Here is a 20,052-nt window from a genome sequence, read left to right on the forward strand (position 1 = left end):
CAAGGCACAGAGACACACAGCACCTTTCTACCATTAAATATATTAAACCTGGTGATGCTGTGCTCTGTACAAAGTGCAGTAATGCAGGCATGCTCTGGCCGATAATCTGAAATAAATTACAACCACTAGAAAGAGTAACAGAAAACCCACTACACAACCAATTTTTGGGGGAAAAAACCTGTCACTTATAATAAAAATGAGAAACAGAAATGGATTTGAAACATTAGTTTCCCTTTATTTTCTCAGTGAGGCTGATGTGTACTGCACATTAAAAAAAAGAAAAAAATCACAGGAATTTTCATACAATGAATTAAACCACAAAAGTACATGTAGAATCGGCAGGTGGAAAATAGCCCAGCTGGGGCTTAGCTACTATCTCACTTCCCCTGTTCAGCATAGTCCAACCTACAACTTTACATGTTCACCTACTGTACAAATCTTACAGTAGTTCCATCAGGTCAGTGGCTCACATTATTGAAAATGTCTGTCACATAGGTACAAATTTAGAATCATCATATTATATTACATGGCTATTCTAGGTCATTTATAGATCAGATCTTACACTACAGTGATTGAAGTTCTCATTACAGCCATTAAAAAGGACACATAATCATTACCTACTGTAGGCTTACATCTAAAGGGATAAGGAGGAGGTGTGGTTGTTTTATGTTTGTTGGGTTTTTTTTTTCAACCGACCCAAATATTTTTACCCCAGAGGCACAAACTCTCCTCTCAGTGCTGTTCTTGGTGATGGCAGCCCAACTGCTTTTCAGAGTAGTTTAGCACACATATTTTTCTTCAACTTTAGGCTCTCTCTGCTTGGATTAGTATTTAGATAATTTTCCATTCTGTAGGAATTACTCAGTTACAGCTCTAGGGAAGACCACAGTTCCTAAGTACCAGTTCTGTTACCTGTATTGCGGATGTGGTACTTACCACAGCATGAAAGCAACAGTACAATCTTCATATAAAAGACACACAGAGCTATGCTGCAATTTGCCTCTGGTGACAATGTGGTATATTTGAAATGTTCTTGGGGAAGAAAAAAGAAAACTAAACACTGAGTTTATATTTTGATGGATTTCCTACTACAGTGTCTATGAAAGATCCAAATAGCTTTATTCAGCAATCCTAGCTCTATTAATTTCATATGTAATTTGTAAATCCACAGAGGAAAGCCATCTTCAAGATGAAAATGTTTGCCAGGCCAGTGAAAAAAAAAAAAAAATTTACTCACGCCATTATGCCTGCTTGGTGAAAAATAAATAATGCCCGCACACAAGCCCCACACCAATTTATTAATATCAGCAATCTAGGGCAAAAGAGAACAATTTAAAATTTAATCACAAAAATGTAAAGGCAAAATAGGTAATGCATCTGGTCCTTGAACACATAATATGATATACTAAATATTGATTTCTTAAAAATAATTTATTGCTTTTAATATTTTTCTTTACAACAGAAGATACTCAAAATCCAGAAAGGAAAACTGTAAACTTTTAGTTTGGCATTCACACAAAGTTAAAATACCTGCATTTTTAACCTACAGAGCAACAACAAGAATTATGCAGAGTAAAGGATGTTACATTTGTAACATAGAACCTCCAGAAAAGTTCTTTTCTTTTTTTTTCTTTTTTCTTTTTTTGTTTTGTTTTGTTTTATTGCTATCTATCTACTGAGAAATAAGAAGCCAAAAAATCAAGCAAGCATCCGACAGGACAGACAGTGGAATCTCTCAGAACACAATATGCTGGTGATAAAATGAATGCAGCCATCAAAATCAACTGCACTGATATGGGGGTAGAATCAGTTTTCTAAGATTTGGAGTGGGAAGGTAGATTAAATAGTTAGGTGTGCCATATTTTTAAGAGGAGACATGAATGCCAAAGAGTAATAGAATAACAAATCTATACATTCACAAGCAAATTCCAAACTTTGCTGATTCAGTAGAGACTCCGAGTTCAGATGAAATTCTGATGCTCAGAATAGCAGTAGTTTATACTCTTGTGGTTTTTTATTTCCTGAAATTTCTATTTAATTTAACAGAAGCAATGTCATCAGCAACAATGTCATGGGCACATCTGAGGCCATGCTAGTGCATAGTGAAAAAAAAAGGAAAATACCCAAAACCAACCCACTGCTTCTGCAAAAGCGGAATTTCCAAACGAAGCACTTGCTTACTCCAAACTGACAACCATCATGCATCCTAGGTATAAAATTTCCACTGGCCTTTTTATTCTTTTAGTCATCTCATAATTTATAATAAATAGGATAATTATAACTGATAAATATGTCTCTTTAGTAAACAAAGGAATGAAGGATTGGTATTTATACAGGATGCATAACTGTAAAAAATATAGATAAATACCATCATTAAACTCTGCCAATGAAAAGATTACTGGCGTCAAGAACAGTGTTTAGACACAGAATTACTGTAAAAATCATACTGTACTTAGTACCTCAGCATATTTTTATAAACTAAAATCACAAAAATTAAAACAAAATAGCATTTTAAAAAGATTTTTGACCTCTAGTTCCAAAACTACTGTTGATACATAAAATAAAAACATTTCTTAATGATTTCCCATTTGAGAGACTTTACATAAAATTATGATTTTTCTAGAAAAATTTAGATGAGAAAATTTCATTCCCCTAACAAATTCAGTGTATAAAACTGCAAAAGAAAATCAAGCAATGAGAAAAATGTGGAAAAATACTGCAGAAGGTGGTTAATATCTTTTGGGCTAGGATAATTCTTGACAAAATTCTTACATAAGCTCACCAAAGAAGGGATGAATGTGTATAATGCATTTTTGCACTCAGACACACATGCACACATATGCACACTCACACCCTCACCCACACGCTTTTCTCTTTTTTTTTTACAATCAAATATATATAAGCGTAAGTTCAGCTTTCTACATATGTTAGTGTACAATAATTGTTTCACTTCATATAATTACATTTGAGTATTCTGGATTAAGAAAAAATCAGCAGTTTTTGAAAAGAAGGCTGCATTTACAGTGCATAGCTGTAACAAAAAAGAACATCGTCATACAGTATGTACATAAATAAAAATACTCCATTTAACATTTGTAAATACTCAACTACTTTAGAGAATGTAGCAAATAAACTATCTGTGCACACACCCAGATAGTTATATCCAACTCTCATTAATAATGTAACACCACGTCCGCTCATTAGAATAAATCGCTGAACAAGCTGCACATTTGACCATTAACAAGGCTTTGAAAATTCTGCTGTGGAAGATCAATGTTGTAGACATTTACATGGGTGTCAGAATTAAAAGATGAAACTTCAAAATGTTAGGGAAGCTTGAGCCTTTTAATTTTCTTCTCTGCAAAAAAAAAACCCCACAAAAAAACCCAAAAAACAAACCAACCGAAAAAAGAACAATCTTAAAACAAAGCTAAGACAGATTGCAGGCTTCTGGGACCTGTGGTTTCTTCTGGATTGTCATATTATCACCGTGTTGTGAGAAGAAGCTTCTTTACAAAAAAAAAATAAAATATGCAGTGTCTGATCCCCAGACATCAGCAGCCATAGTTCTCACACTGGGGTTTTTTTTCTGTTTGTTTTTGTTCTTTTCTGTTAAAATGCAATATGTACAGATTTTGCAGTTCATCGTTGTACGTGTATCTCTGTGGAACTGCTGCCATGTCTTGTGATTTGCATTGAACTCGCAAGGAACTCCCGGCTCCCCTGCCACCGCTCGCCCGCGAAAGCGCAGCTGACACCCATGGACATGCGTGTGCTTACTGGACAGCATCCTGCCCCTCCACTCCTCGAGCAGCTGTGTTCATGTAAACCATGGTTTTGAACAGAGAGTGTAAAGTAGGAGAAATTCCTAAGTACGACTTTTTAGTTGTCCATTATTGAAGGACGTGATGTCCGTGAGGTATTCGCCATCCCTTTGTTTTCCTCGGATGACATGCTTGTTACCTACGCAGGCTCCGCTGTGCCTCTTTAAGTAAACTATCAAAATCCATGGAGTCATACTTGCTTTTAGTGGAAGCAGGATCAAAATCATCTGAGTTTGAATCTGAAACCCAAAGGATGCAAGCTTAGGTAAGAGGCAAGAACTACTTATTTTCTCTGTATATTGGTACAAATGAGGCACTGTCCACTTACAAACACAACTTTATGGGATGATAAAAGTATAGAAATGACCATCACAGAAGCTTTAGGCATTCCTGGTAAGAAGCAACACTTAACAAAAGTGGAACACATCAGCAGCAGTGGGGAGAACCATTAATTGCATATACATTTAGAGCAGGTTAACTCAAAACAGTTTTCTCAAGGACTTGAGCACCAGTACACTTGTGTATAGGTCTCAAAGTAGTCCAGATAATCTTGACAGATGCCTTAACCAAAATTCCACCTTTGTCTTCTAACTCATGTTTCATAACATGCCCCAGACTTAATTCTCGTGAGAAAGGTTCTGAAGAAAGCCAGGGCAGCCTGTGAGCAGCACATGGAGGACACAGCTGCCTCTGCCTGCCTTGCCTTGGGGTCTTGCAGAAGTCTCTACACCTGCCTGAATCTCTGGTTTTGCTTCAATTTGTCTTTTTGGGTTTGCTTGTTTAAAGTGTGAGCAATTCTGGGTAGGGCCCCTACATGGCTGCATGAGCAGTCTCAGGTGAGCTCCTCAGCTTTCGGCGTCACATGGGATAAGCCACAGCAGCAACAACAGCTCCTGTGGCCTGGGATACCTGTTCCAGCTTTGTCAGGTGCTCAGACATGGAGCAGTCTGTTCCCAGCACAGAGGAGGGATTGTACGTTTGTGGTCACACAGCTCCAGTACAATTATTGACATGGCTGCGAGCAATGAATTTCCTTTTGGAGTCAACCCTGCTTAACACTGACTCTCACCAGTTCCTGTGTCACAGCTCCTTTATGAGACTGCCCTTTTCTTGCCATTTCTTGTGTTGAATTAATCAGAACTCCCCATCTACCACTATGAGACACACTGCGCATTAAATGTTCATTACAAGTTCTGTTAAGACAATATCTTCTCACAGAGGAGAGGTGTTAAACTTCTGACTACTATTTTCAAGTGTTTTCTTTCTTCTGTACTCAACCCAAAGCTGATTAATTCTCTCTGTCCTGGTACCAGCTCATGAATTTTAAAGTTCATCCTGCCATTTCCTTATGTTGCTCTATCAGATACTCTGCAAAATACAGGGAATGCAGTCTGAAGTACAGAAACTCAAGCTGTCAGCAGGACGAAGTGAAAACAGTCTGCTCACAGATACTCTGGGAATTCCACTCACAATGGAGAGAGCTGACAGGGAATACTCCCAGTGATGAATAATGTTCAAGAGGGTTCCCTTCAGACAACTTATTTTAAACCCCAGATTTTCTGAGATACGGAGATGACCTTGGCTTCCATTGCTGAAGATAAGTCAAATCAAGGCAAGACTTCAATCAGGTTTTACTGTTTTTATCAGCCTACATTTCAACAAATGCCTTGCTACCCTTTATATTTTCTACATCAACCCTATATCTCTTCAGCAGTCAATTGCCTTTTCTTAGCTTTACATTATCTGTTTAGCCACTGAAGTGAATTATAGCATATTCATTGTGAACAATGCGTATCATCTTTATAATTTATTTTGAAAAGACATCAATTGGTTAGAAAAAATACATCTGTATTCACTTTCTGCATTGTACAAAGCCAAGGGCAGCACATACAAGATTTCATTAGCACTGTGTTACAGGGTTATGAGAGATTTTAATGACTGTGGTCATTTATTCATAAAAAAATCCACAATATCTGATTAATATAGATTCAACAGCAAAATGTGCCTTGCTATATTATTCAGAAAAGAGTATTTTCCATGTCTTTAGTCTATTTATACAGGTATTAGGAAAGGTTTGACATTTAATGAATACTTTACATTTTAAAAGGTAATTAAGTAAGAGGTGAGTTTATCATAAATTGTAATATTACAGAGGCTGTTTTGGTAGTCTGCATAGTCTCTTTATGCATATACTTAACATCAGTATCCCTGCTGTAAGACTTTGAACATCTCCAAAAACCCGTGCAAGGGGAATCACCACACCCTGACCAGGAGCATAAGACAGAACCATACATTTTTGTCCAGGCAAGACACAGACCCAGGTGTGTTGTCACAGCCAGGATACACTTGGGACTGGAGTTATCACAGCATACTGCAGGCTGGAGACTGTGGGCTGCATAAAGCCCCACACCACTGTAACTGCAAACACCAAGAGATTTGCTAAGCTCTCCACAGGTTGGAGTCTCTTACATCATGACTGGAAAGCCCTCCAAGGTGACACCTTCATACACAGATGCTTATGCATTATTTTAGAATCACCAGCTGATCAGTGGCTTTTGCCACACTAAGGGTCAAATTTGGCCACAAGCTCTTCCAGCTTTCAAACTATGAACTGTGTTTAATAACTGTCCCTGGCCAATTCTGCCCATCCACAACAGAACCCATGGCAAAGTAAGAATCATTATGAAATTTTTGGGTTGAGGCATCTACTCTGTCCTCTGTTTACCGCTCATATACATTAGTGAGGTATTGGAATCAAACAGTTACAGCAATAAATAGCAAGGCATGTGTGAGGTTTCTGCAGTGCTATATTTTCAACTTAGAAGTGTATAATTGAATACTGGGCACTTATTTTTGATAACAATGGAAATGAGCTTTAAAAGAATATTCACAGTTTGGAATATCTGAAAGAAGCCAGCTGAGATCAGTAGACTTGTAAACTTCTTAAAGCAAGTGAAAACCACTTTCTTCAACACCACTACAATCATTTAAATGGTTATCAGCAGTAAACAAAAAAAAGCAAACCTTAAATTCTCCTGAGTTACAAGGTTCCAGTTATGTACTTCAATTCACATAGAGCAAAATACCTACCTAGGTCTGCATAGTTAGACTTGCAAAACTGCTTGCGTCCACAGAAGTACAGCTCAAAATCAGGTTCATTTGACCTGCGTAAAGTGTATCCATTTTCAAGAGCAGCGAAGGCGTCACAAGTATAGCGGTAGGTGATGAAACCATAGCTGTCTCTGCCATTGAAAAATACAGTTGTGAACAAAAGCTGAGAAGAGTTAACACACATTACTGTAACCCTTTCCTGAAAGCAAGAACTTGCCAGAGACCCAGCAGTGGAAATGCCAGAAGTACTGCATCCATTTGTCAGCATGATTGTCCTGCCATGCAGCTAAATACTTATTTCTGGGACAGGAAATTTCAACTAGCAAGATTAATAAATAAGGATGAAAGAAAATAAGTACAGTTTTGAACTCAGCATGTCATCTGTCACAGGACTTGTACTGGGAACTCCCATACCAGTAATCTTACTGCCATAATTTTTTACATATGGCAGCTCTCAAACAAGAAGTAATCTCAAAAGTTCCTACCCATCATCCCGCAAATTTACAGTGCACTCCTCAATTTCACCAAAAACTTCAAACCGGTCCCTCAGTTCTGTTCGGGTTGTGTCAGGTCTGATTTTACCCAGATAAATCACACGACGTTCTTCCTGTTGATAAAGAGCAACCAGGGAGGAGTTTTTTTTAACAAATGTGTAATAGAGATGAACCTACACATACATGCACACAAATACACACACACAGATGTGCAGAGGATCACAATTATAGAAACAGTCTTTTGTGGAAGTCCTATTGCATCTTGCAAGTACATGAAATAGTTCTCTCCTGGAAAGCATCTAAGGTATTTAAGTGATGCTACATTTGTCAGGTGGTGTGGTCCTAGAAGGGTGCCCCAATTGCTGTTACTGTTCTGTACACTGACAGATGCTTCCATTTGTATCCTACTGTACCTTCTTTCCTCTTACCCTTTCTACCACTTCCCCTCCAGCACTGCAAACTCATTCAAACTAGGAACTCTTTTTCTCTTGCCATGTATACAATACTGAGCAAAACTCATCTTAGTTGCAGAGGAGCAAAATGTAACACAATAATTGCATAAGAGTACCACAGACAAAACATATGACAAGCATAACATTATAAACTCATATGACTCAGTAGCTGATTCATCCTGCAATCCTGTTCCACCATAATCCATACCTCAAAATAGAGGGAGAATTGTTTAAGGTTGTCACCCCAGCCAGCAACTAAGTACCACACAGCCCCTAGCTCATTCCCTGCTTGCCAGTGGAATGGGAAGGAAAATCAGAAAAAGGTGAAATGCCTGTGTTAAAATCAGCTTGATCAATTAAATAAACTAAGATATAATAACAGCAATAATTATACTGACAGTAATTGTAATGAAAAGGGGGGGGAGAAGAATAAAACCCAAGAAAACAAGTGCTGCACACTACAATTGCTCAGCACCCACTGACCAACACCCAGCCCATCCCTGAGCAGTGGTCTGCCTCTCCCAGCCAACTCCTGGTTTATATACTGGGCACGATGCCATATGGTATGGAATATCCCTTTGGCCACCTCAGGTCAGCTGTCCTGGCCATGTTCCCTCCAAGCATCTTGTGCACCTGCTCCCTGGCAAATCACGGGAAACTGGAAAGCGCTTCATTTAGAGTAAGCACTACTTATCAACAATTAAAACATCAATGTCTTATCAACATTAATACTAAACCCCAATCACTGTCCTGTACCAGCTACTAAGAAAAATTAACTCTATGCCAGCAGGAACCAGGAATGGGCCCAAAAGTTGTCTTTTATTAAAATAAATATTTTGGGGAAATGACAGGAAATAAAATATATCCCACTGTCACCACTACCTTTTCGTTTATTCAGAATAAAAACCACCTGACTGAAGTCCCTAGGCTAGGGTATCTTCTGCATGTTCTTTCAACATTTGGAACAAAGCATCAGATACTTTTATAACAATCAAGTCACGGTCATATCATTCTTTCCTTAGTACAAATGCTCAGCAGAATGAGGGAAGGACTAGAAAACCCTTTAAGAGTCACTTAATGAATTTTAGGATAAACACTTTTCTGAGGGCAGAGCCACTTAATAAGCTGGAGGAAAAGAAAAAGGGAAAAGGAGATCTTTAAAACACTGACCTTAAGGAAACTAGGGAAAAGAAAAAACAGCTATACATGGCTTGGTTCCTCAGCCTTCCTGCCTCCAATTGCCTCTGGCCTGGCACTACTGGCCCTACTGCCCATCCCTTACACACCCACACAGCAGTCCCATAAATTGAACCAACACCACATTCTCAGCTGGTGGAAATCTGTCAGTCAGTGGAGCAGTGTCAGTTTAAACCATCAACTTTGGCACCTGAGACTTGTGCAGAATTTCGGTGCCGAATGCCGAAGGAGCTACACTGACTGCTGAGAATTCATGACTATCGTAACCTGGAGGTGCCTAAAGGCTAATGGCACCTCAACTGTGCAATGCAAAAGGCACTAGGGACCTAAATATAGACTTGCATTCCTGCTCAGAAACATTCTAGCCTGAAGAGACAGGTAGTTTATAGTGTTACAATTCAGAAATAGTGAGAAATGTATCTTTTCCATGAGCCCCCACAGAGGCATAAAGCACTAGTCATTCTTGGACCATGGACAATACAATTGATATTAGACCAAAACACAGGTAAAACCAGAAATTATACTGATGTCATTTCTCTACTTGTTTGAGTATTCATTTGCGATAAAGAGACCATCAGAACTCTTGGTTAAGGGTGCTGAAAATCTTGTCTTTCTGTTCCCAGGAGAGCACTTTGCTCTCAGGAACTATTTAATGCAAAATAAATAAACAATTCCTGCAGCAGGAAGCCAACACTAAAATATCTGTCTCCCAACAGAAACTCCTTCTTACTAGCACATTCAGTAAACTATTTTTGCTGACTCTTTTCCTGGCCTCACAAATCTCAGGGGCTCAGATCCAGTTAATCTAAGCTCCTGAGAAATGAAAGTTTAGAACTGCAGAAAACAAGAGGTAAAAGAATCAAACATTCCTACCCAAAAGCCCTGCCTACTAAGGAATGGCGTAAGAATTATCCATGTCCTTTATAGGTCCCTGGTCAGCCCAGTGGAGGCCTTGGTTGTACATACCAAAGTATGTACCAGCTCTCCTTAATCAGGGGGATCAGGTAAGGATCTCATTTAGATACTGGAAAACTACTGCCTCTTGATTATGTAAGTGCCATAGGTGGAACCAAGGTGAGTGCCTTGATAGTCCTCTGTAACCATGCTGGGACAGACATATTCACTTTTAAATGTTACACCTTCCAAAATGCAAGGTCCAAAAGCTGCCCTTGTTCTCTGCCGCAGCAGTGCAGTTTAGAGAAACTAGTGTGGCTAAAAGGACTTGTGCTCATGGGTAGCCATACATTTAAGGCACAAGGGTACTTTCCAGCCAGCTGCTGCTTTTGATCTCTGTCTCCACTGTCCACAGTCCACAGCCCTGACCTTCCTGACAGAGGAGTTTGGGTAGGGCTTCCGTGAATCAGGGACTGTAGAGTGCAAGCTACAGAAATATGCATTTCTTCCATTTTCCCTATTCTAATTCTGCTTACTTTCACTATGGTTGGGTGCCATAAACTTCAGAAACAGGAAAATCTGCATATGCACAGTAATTACTTTTTCAGACTGTTTTACCAAATCAAGGATTAAACCGCACTGAAACACTTGATAAGAAACAATTCCATTGATTCTTGCTATTGAACCTAAATGACTGACCAGATGGAGCAGAACATAACACAGCAGACTGCCTAATATACTTTAGCTGAGATAATACATCTCGACTGAAAATAACATAATGTTTCACTCACTGACACGGAGATTGTTATATTACAGTGTGATGGAAATATCTACTGCACACTCTTCCATAAGTCTGTCTGCATGCCTGTGCAATTTTTCCTTCTTCTATCCCTCTAATAACCTTTATATCTAATATCCCTTTAAGACAACTGTAATAAACCAAAACTGAACAATTAAAAAAAATGCCTGTTAAAGTACCGTTAAGGGAATAAGTTAAACCTGCAAAATTAAGGAAATTCAAATTTAAAGCTGAAATGTACCATATGTCCTCCAGTGTGCACATATGAGGAGATGGGTTCAAGTAGTTTTTTAAGCAGAGTGCCATGATGGAATAAGGTATTAGAGAACACAGGATTCACACAGCATTGTCTTTGCCTTGGTTTACTTTGGCTTATTTAATGCAACTATGAATATTAATATTTACAGAGATGCCTTCCTTTTATTCCCATGAATAATAAGAGCTATAGAAGCCTAATAAGATTGCAACACACCTCTAAATGTTAAGGACCTTTTTTTGATAGTAAGTTACATGTATAAGTCTATATGGACATATTAAGATGTTTACTGCAGTTTTGAGAGGATATGACAGATGACTTGGAAACTTGGAGAAGTGCAGAAAAAAGCTTTTGTTTTCAATTTCATGTGGGCAGAAGGAACCTGCAGGAAACTTCAGAAGCTATTTGTTCATATTTCCCTCCTGAAAGTGAACATTATTTATTTTGCATCATAAGCGTTAAGTGTGGCTCCTTGCTCTGCCAGGTTAAAAAAAAAGAGAATAGTCCAACCAACTCCCTCGGGTCTAACATGTCTGCCTTCTTTCATAATCCTGCTCATTTTCATCGCAGTAAAAACATTTGAATTGGAAGATGTGGCAGAAAATCTTGGAATGACAAGCAGTATTTGAAGTCTCACATGAAAATACTAAATCATTAGAATAACAAAATATGAGAAAACAAGACTGGAATATACCTTACACATCAAAGGGTAAATTAAAGGGACCACGCATCCTCTAAATATTGACTGATGCTAAGGATCTTTCTGTCTTGCAAAGGGCTTCTCCAAAACTTTATTTTCTTTATGCTTCCTTATTACTCAGTCTTTATTTCATAATTGTTTCACTGAGCACTGACCACTAGATGTTTTCTCTTGGCTTTTTTTTGCTTCTTCCCCCAACAGGCTTTGTCTGCCTATGGTGCTGCTGAGCCAGGCCCATGGGAACTGAAGGCAAACACTCCAGAGGTACTCCTGTTCCCGTTTTTCCTTTTGTCTGCATGTCTGTGGTGCATACCCAGTTCTCCAAGAGCCAGCTAATGCTTTATGTGAAGCTGAGAGAAGAAATCCAGGAGCACTTTAAAGCTGTGTTCTGCTACGGATTTTGAAGGCTCTGCTGCTCACTCCAGCACAGGTGTCTGGCTGGGTGCACACCCCATGTCTATGTTGCCTTCCATGCCAATTGATTTCTCTGCCAGTAGAGACTTGAAGCCATTAAGACTTTTATCCTTCGAGCTGAAGGCCAAATACCATTTTGAAAATACAGTGCGATTGTTTGGACAGAGTTGCAAAAACAGAAATGCTAGGGGTGGAAAAAAGCCATTAAAGCTTAAGCTTCTGATGTAATGATGATGAGACAAAATTCTTTAGAGTAAAGAAAAATTAGTATGGCCTGTGAGTAAGTATGAATGGAAAAAGTAAAAAATCACAAAAACTGGGGTGTGGGGAAAAGAACATTATTATCACATGCTGCTGTGTGGGTAACTGAGGGCTGAACAGTACAGACACACTCCATGGTGACTGCTAGAAAAATAATGATGGACCTGTAAAACTCAAAATTTAGGTAGAAACAAATACAGCAAAAGTAGAGTACCTGGGATCTAGAGCAACAACAAAAAAATCCAAACTAAATATACAACATACATTGAATCCTTCGTAAGTGGAAATGCATTCTATTGTAGGCTGACTCTGGTTTTAGACTTTAGAGAAGGCAAGCACTCATTTATGAAACCACCTTTCTCCTGCCTTCCTGTTTTAGAGCAATTTATTTTCTTTGAAACCATGTGTTTCTTTCCACTGCAGTGGCCTCACATCACATTTATCTTATGTCTGTAAGCTCTCTGGGACCAGGACTCTTGATACTTGTCTCAGAGAGGCTGTCAGCATTTAGGAATGAAAAGTAGTAATGTTAATTGTAATTTTCTACTTGAGTATAACCTGATTTTGTTACATCTTTTAGCAGTAGCCAGTGCACACAGTAAATGAGCTGCATGAAGGATGTGACTGTAAGTCAGTATCATGGCCAAAGTTGTAGAGTAGCAGACAGCCACAACACAGCTCAACCTGCAACTCTGGTGCACCACATCAATAAGGAATCACCAACTAGTGACTCCAGAACTGGAATGTGCTAGTTCAGGTGCCATGCTTCAAAAAGTATTTGCCACATCATCTAATGAACTGCTGGAGTAAACACAACCCAGAAATTTCCTGGAGTGTATCAGAAGAAAAAAGGGGTCCTCAGAGCTTTTGGCAAATCATTGCCTTGGTCTGCCTTGGTTGGGGGTTGAATCCCAGTTTCTACAAAGCACTAAGCAGACTGTGCTGTCCTGCAGTGCTCCTCAAGTTTCATAGTCCATGTGTCTCCACTATGATCTGGCTTACATGACTAAGTAAGTCTTGGCAGACCATTCTTATGTTCAGAAAGGATCCATTCTAAAAAAAAAAAATCAATATCAGGTGAAATAAAACGAAACAAGATCAAGCTAAACTATGCTAACATTTGGTCAGTTAGGAAAGGAATGACAACCAAAAGTATAAATGAACGAATGAATGAATGAATGACGATTTACTTTTTTTTAACTCTCTAAGTACCTTGTAGGCTCAGCCCGTATTTCTCAATCATGCCTGCTCAAAATTAAGACCTCAATCCACAAAAAAGGCACTGAACCTCCAGTAACTGGAGAGGGGAAAAGAAGAAAAGGAAGATGAGAAGAATATGATAGTACCTTTTGAAGTCAAATCACCCGTATACAGCTGTAAGAGTAGACAGGAATTCAGAATCTATACTGGAAAATACTATCCCAGGCTTCTAGCTCTGAATCTTCTATGGCAAAGATTGTGGTGGTGTGACTGAAGGGGCAGTGCTCAAACATGCCTGTGCCACACAGCATGAGCACAAGCTTCTAAAACAAGCCTCTTCAGCATTCTGTCAATATGTCTTCACATCTGCCAAAATACAAGCTGCTTTCACAATCAGAGGGCATTGCTTCACATATGGTTTTGACAGATGAAAATTTTTTTCTCATTTCTTTTTCCTAGGTTTCCCATGCCTGTTGTCCCACAGAGACAAATTTTAGATACTGCTTCCACAGTACCTAATGACTTTTGGCTATGACATAACTTCTGCTCCTTCTTTACTGTGCATCCTTTCTACAACTATCCCTTTAGATCTCAGCGCAGTGCTTCTCATGAAGAAAGTCACCTGCCCTCTGTACTAACAGGCATTAGTCCTGCCCAATCATTGGGCCACTCTTCTAACAGTATCTGGAAGTATGTGGCCATAAATCAGTTCTGGCAGCATGAGAAAGGGCTAGAAAGAAAATAAAAAATTCCCCAATACAGAGAGTAAAGAAATCTAAATTTATGGGACTGTAGAAAGAGCTCAAGGAAAGAGAGAGAGAGGACATTCTTGTGGCTGAACGATAAATAAGTTGAGTCCCTCAAGAATGAAAAGAGTAACACAAAAGAGACTCATAAACCAAAAGATGTAAGAAAAAGAGCAGAGAATGCTAGAAATTATACAGATTTTATCACTGAATTAATGAGATTGGAAATTCCCTTTCTCTGCTGTCTCCTAATCCTTACTGTTTTCAGAGTATAAAATAGCACAATTCAGTACAGATTTTTAAAGTGAAAGTGCTGGCAGACTTTGGATAAAGGAGTTAATAGGACTTAATCTACATTTTCTGCAGAACTCACACAGATGACTGGATTTTAGATTTTTTGCCACGTTCTGTTTATTGATATTTATTTTTAGTTTTGATTTATTTATTTATGTCTATTAATAAATAATTCCATTAATTAAGTTAATTATAATCAAAAAAGCTCACTTTAGAAAGAAAATAAATTCAACCTTGGTTTTGAATTGTCTAGAATTTTTAATGCAGTATGATGCAGCATATCTGGAGCTTTTTAAGTTTCTTTTCTTTCCTTTTTTCTTTTTCTCTTGATTAGCTACTTGCCAAATATTTGTTTGTTTTAAACTAAATAAAATTTTCTACCTCCTCAGCAGGATTCATGTTTATTTATATGGGTAAGGTACAGTAATTGAGAAGTAGCAAGATACACCCATGACAGAGGTCTACTTGAATCTCTAATTTGTGGTAGCTCTAAGAGAGAACAACCAGTATAACTTACAATTGCTGGAAGGTAGTGTTCATCTCTAAGCAGATGGAAGCTAGATATTTTAAAAATAACTGCAAAAATTGACTTAAATATGGCCCTGTCTGAAGCCAAATAAAATTATTCCATTGCCTTCACTGCATTTCAGAGCAGCACAGCAGAGCATGTTATAGCTCTAAATCTTGTGCTTTACAAAATACACCTATCACCCACACTTTGTAGACAGGACACCTGAAATGGAGAAAAGTGAAATGATTTGCTGAAGCTCACTAAGAACAACAGTAGCAGAGACAAAAAACAGGCCATAAAGTTGTCTGTTCACTCCCAGAACTCCCCATTGCTGTAGACTATGCCTGTCTCTGTCAATCTCTACACACTCCTGATTCTGTAGGTGCATTAGGAAAAATGCTGCCAAGTGTGTGACAAATCACCTTTTGCTACAAAGTCCACTAATGGCACTGGGAATAAGACCTATTAATTTTGGTGACCTCTGGACAGAGCACTAATGGAAAACCTGGGAATGAAGATGAAGTATCCTGGTTTGTACCAGCTCATGCAAGAGCCAGAGCACAGCCAGAACAGCCCTGTAGCTACAACCAAATGGAAAGAGTAGGACACAGAAAATCAAAATGTTAAGGTGAGCCACCAAATGGGCTTAGCAACTTTGACAGCAACAGATTTACAGCAGATCCCAGTTTATGCAGTTGTCGATGGGGAACTCAAAAGGGGCAAAGGCCACCCATCCATTTAATAGCCATTCTTCCGTCTGTCCTACTGCTAAAACAGCCAAGAGAGCTACTTAATCCCATATGGGATGAGTATTTCCTTTGCTTCAGGTATTTCAGTTGTTTCATAGAGAACACTGATGAACAAAATAATTAAATAATACATGTTCATTACGAGAGGGCCAGTGCTAAGTGGCATTTTTAAACTGCATCGTGTCTTCAGACTATTTTGCTAAAAATAACTTAAAAATTAACCAAATCACAAACACTGAAGAAATTATAATTCAAGTCAAGTCTTTGGATCCCAGTTTTGAGCTCTGTTGTCTGCATCCTCTGCATAGACAATTACAGCCACTCTGAGAGTTCAGCAATTGGTAAACCACCTGACTCCTTATTTTGTGTATGTCTGGTAGGAGAAATACAGTATAAAAGGCAGGTTCACTCAGTGATGTGTGAAAGAAAGAGACTAGTTCTCTTCTACTATTGCATTGTCTGGGACAACCTCTTTTTCTAGTAAGTTCTCTTATCTGTTCACTGTGAAAAACTCAGAGAGTTGCAATTTATAGAACCTGAAAAAATTATTAGTGTGACACCAAAACAGGAATTATTATGAAAACACATATTTGCTTAAAATTAAAAATACTAAGAAACACACATAAGCAAATTTTTGTATTTTTATAAAAAGAAAGAAAACAAAGTCTGAATTCTAGAGTTAGAATCTACGAAAATAAACAGAGATGTATTTCAATACGAAAGTTATCTTTACAGTGCTTACAATTGCTTTCTGCCTCTGTCTCTCCCTTTGCTTGGCCCTTTCAGATTCCCGTTTTTCATACTCTTTGCGGTATTCTTCCCTCTTCAGCCTTTCATGCTGATATTCCTCATAGCTGTCATATCTAGGAAACACAACTTAGTCATCAAATCAAGCACCTACATTTGTGAATGTAAAATTAGAAATACAGGTTCTGGAATACTTTATTATCCCAGGCAATTAGAGAAAGGACAAGAGGAAATGGCCTCAAACTCTACCAGAGGAGGTTCAGGTTGGACATCAGGAAGAATTTATTCGCTGGAAGGGTGGTTGGACAATGGAATGGGCTGCCCAGGGAAGTGATGGAATCACCATCCCTGGAAGTGTTCAAGACATGAGCAGTCATGCTATGGTTCAGGTGACATGGTGGTGTTTAGTCAAAGGTTGGACTCAATGAACTCAGAGGTCTTCTCCAGCCTTAATGATTCTATGATTCTACAATTAATCTCCTGAGGACCAGCTGCAAAGCAAACCAAATGCAGGCCAAAGGCCGTACCTGGGTCTGCGACTGTACGGTGATCTGGACCGCGATCTTCCACCTAAGGGAGAACTTCTGTATGCTCGGTGTCTACAGTGGCTGGACTCACAATAGCAACAAGATCTGCAGGAAGAAACACATTCACCTCTGTCATTTCATTTGAGTCTATTGACACCATTTTCTACCTCTTCCCTGAATTTACAATTTCCTCTAAGCTACCAGTGGGATTTTCCAGTGACAGTCTGCAATCTCCTAGTCAACTAAGGGGCCTCACTGGCCCTGATTCCCCCACTCCTGGCCTTCAGTAATGTTCCTTATTGAGGCTAACACAGAGCAGTCAGCCACTGTCAACTCCATCTGACAGAGGCTGCAGCAAGATTGGCACCGGGCAGCTCACAGATAATGGGGAAGGTTAGTTGTGTACATCTCTCACCAACTGCTCTGCCTCTGACCTGACTGCTCCACTCAGAAAGTGTAAACCCGGCAAATTTAAAGGATACTGGAAACCAGTGTTTCTGTAGCAAACCCGTAACCTTCAGAGTTAATCAGCTCAGAAGCAATAGAATGAGTTGCACTGGATTAAGTTATTTCTTACTTTTTCTTCCTTCTTTCCTGTAAGTTTCTTTATATTTTTGCTAGTCCTCTTATTAACTACAGTGATCATACATGAATTTGCTGTACCATACCTTGAAGAGGATCTACTACAGGGCGACCTTGATCTCGATCGGGAATATGGAGAACGGGAACAAGACCTGCGTTGAGGAAAGGACCTTGATCTAGAGCGTGTCCTTTGGGATCTTTGAGAAAATAAGGATTTGGGTGGAGACACTGAATCTCTGCATGGAGAGTTAAAAGAAGAGCAAGAAGGTGATACATCAAATAATGAATAGGCTTGTGTCCCATCCCAAGGGTAGCATAGTTTATCACTTTCATCTTCACTGTCATCAAACAGACCATCCATTGCTAGTCCTGAATTTATAAACATAGGTAGTTTGGAGAATTGTTCATTACTGTAATCACTGTCCCTTAGTTCTCTGGTCTTATCTGCTTCTTCATCAAAAACAGCTTGGCTGGGGTGACCAAAATGCTTATTCAGTTCAGCCCGAATTTCCTGGTCTTGGAGCTGTTTTCTGTTATTACCATGGGATCCCTGGTTATTTGTCTGTAAAGTATCTTTCTTGAAATACTGGTCTTGTTCTAAAGAACAAATCTGACACTGCCACCCAGGTGAAGAATCCTTAAATTCTGGTTGTCTGGAGTCCTGAAGTTCCTGGGATATTTTAATGTGTATTTCCGATTTCGAATTCACAGATTGACAGTAGTCATGGTCACCAAACAGCCGCAAACTGGGCCGTTTTGTCTTTCTCTCCTCATGTCCACTGGACAGTACTGTAGTCTTGTTAAGCTGTGTGTACAGCTCAGACGGTACTGAACCCTTCTTGATTGGGTTATTTCCTTGAGAACTGGAAGACTCACTATAGCGGGGCTTTTTTGAAGGTGGTACAACAGTCTTGCATGATGACTTCAATTTAGGTGAAGTCCTAAAAGGATTATCTTGGTTGGCTTTATGAGGAGGGGTCGTAGGTGGAGTTAGGCCTACAGGGATTAAAAGGAGGTACAGAATGCTTTTAAGCACACATACAATGTTTATAAAGGTGGCTCATATGCTTCTTAAAATAGATACAAAGCAAGTCCCATTTATGTCACTTAAACACTGCTAATACTGAGAATAAAACTACCAAAGGTCTGGTAACAACAAAAGCAACAATACTAATTCATCACCATCAATATCCAGTATAATTTCTGCCCCTCCCCTTCCTCCATGACATCCGCCCCTCTCTCTGTAGATTTTGATAGAAAAGATCAAGAGATAAAACCCCAAAGACGTTTTTGTTAAATATAAAATAGATTTTGATGTAAAAATGAGAAGTCAAAAGACTGGCACCATCAAAAACATAAAGAACCTAGCAAAGAAGAACCTGGATAAAAGCAAGGCCAAGAGAAAGAAATGAGTGGTACCAAAGGATGTAGAATTTAAATACAATGAAATACAGCCCCCCTAACTCACTGGCAATGACTCTTTGTTTCCAGAGTTCATTAACTTAGAAAACCATTGAGAATATATGTCTAAGACACTCCTTAAGTATAACTAATACATTTTGCCTGAAATGTGGTTTTGCAACTGAAACCCCAATGAACAATAGGACAACCACAACTGTAATGAACCATTGCATTTAGAACAAAATCTTGGTGAGAACTGTGCAGTAGGGACTAAAAATGAAACAGGTAAGTACTAGTATTAGTCATTAGGTTAGTATTAGTATTGGGTTTGTATTCAGTGGCTAAATATACTGCTAACAGGATTATTTACATAACTGCAATAGATTATATTACTGTGATGAGACAAAAATTGCAGGAAGGACTAGAACACATTCTACTAAAGCCTGGGAACTGAAGCAGTATCTTCCCATCATTTTTTATAAGGGTAGAATACAACTTTCAATATTTTCTATAGAAATCATAGAATTTCTTCAGACTTCACAGAAGGATAACCCCAGACATCAGTGCAGAGTAACAGCAAACAGCAGACACTGTTCAGGAAATAATTTCTCTTCAGGAAGGTACTTAGTATGTTATGTTTGAAAGATTTTCTTCTGTCCAATTGACACTAATATAATTTACTAATAAATGCTTAAAATTCAACAAAATAGACAGAGATTAGGGAGTTCTCCAAGGTAATCCAGACCATCCCTAAGCAATCCAGAGGCTCATGCTGTTCAAGAATACTTGTAGCAATAAGCTTTCCATTAGTTCCTTAGCAAGAATGAAAAGAGAGGGTAGAGAGAGTTACAGGAAATGTGTGCTTCAAACACGGCTATAGAGCTCTGGTTTGT

At 38.8% G+C, this 20,052-nt stretch overlaps 1 protein-coding gene across 5 annotated transcripts in view; it reads right to left on the minus strand.

Annotated features, from left to right (window-relative positions):
- Positions 1-1,613: 1,613 nt before the first annotated feature.
- Positions 1,614-20,052, minus strand: part of PPARGC1A (PPARG coactivator 1 alpha) — a 364,260-nt gene continuing 345,821 nt past the window's right edge. For all 5 annotated transcript variants that reach the window (XM_088056605.1, XM_088056606.1, XM_088056608.1 and 2 more), the window contains 6 exons: positions 17,845-18,754; positions 17,177-17,281; positions 16,645-16,765; positions 7,421-7,542; positions 6,915-7,066; positions 1,614-4,063 (listed from right to left, as the gene is read on the minus strand). In XM_088056605.1, the coding sequence (XP_087912731.1) occupies positions 3,960-4,063; positions 6,915-7,066; positions 7,421-7,542; positions 16,645-16,765; positions 17,177-17,281; positions 17,845-18,754 (1,514 nt within the window). In that variant the 3' untranslated portion in view covers positions 1,614-3,959. The remainder of the gene's footprint in view (positions 4,064-6,914; positions 7,067-7,420; positions 7,543-16,644; positions 16,766-17,176; positions 17,282-17,844; positions 18,755-20,052) is intronic.

This window comes from Pseudopodoces humilis, chromosome 6 (assembly GCF_049639895.1).
Source record: "Pseudopodoces humilis isolate 2021_Gansu_Grassland_sample_001 chromosome 6, ASM4963989v1, whole genome shotgun sequence".
NCBI lineage: Eukaryota > Metazoa > Chordata > Aves > Passeriformes > Paridae > Pseudopodoces > Pseudopodoces humilis.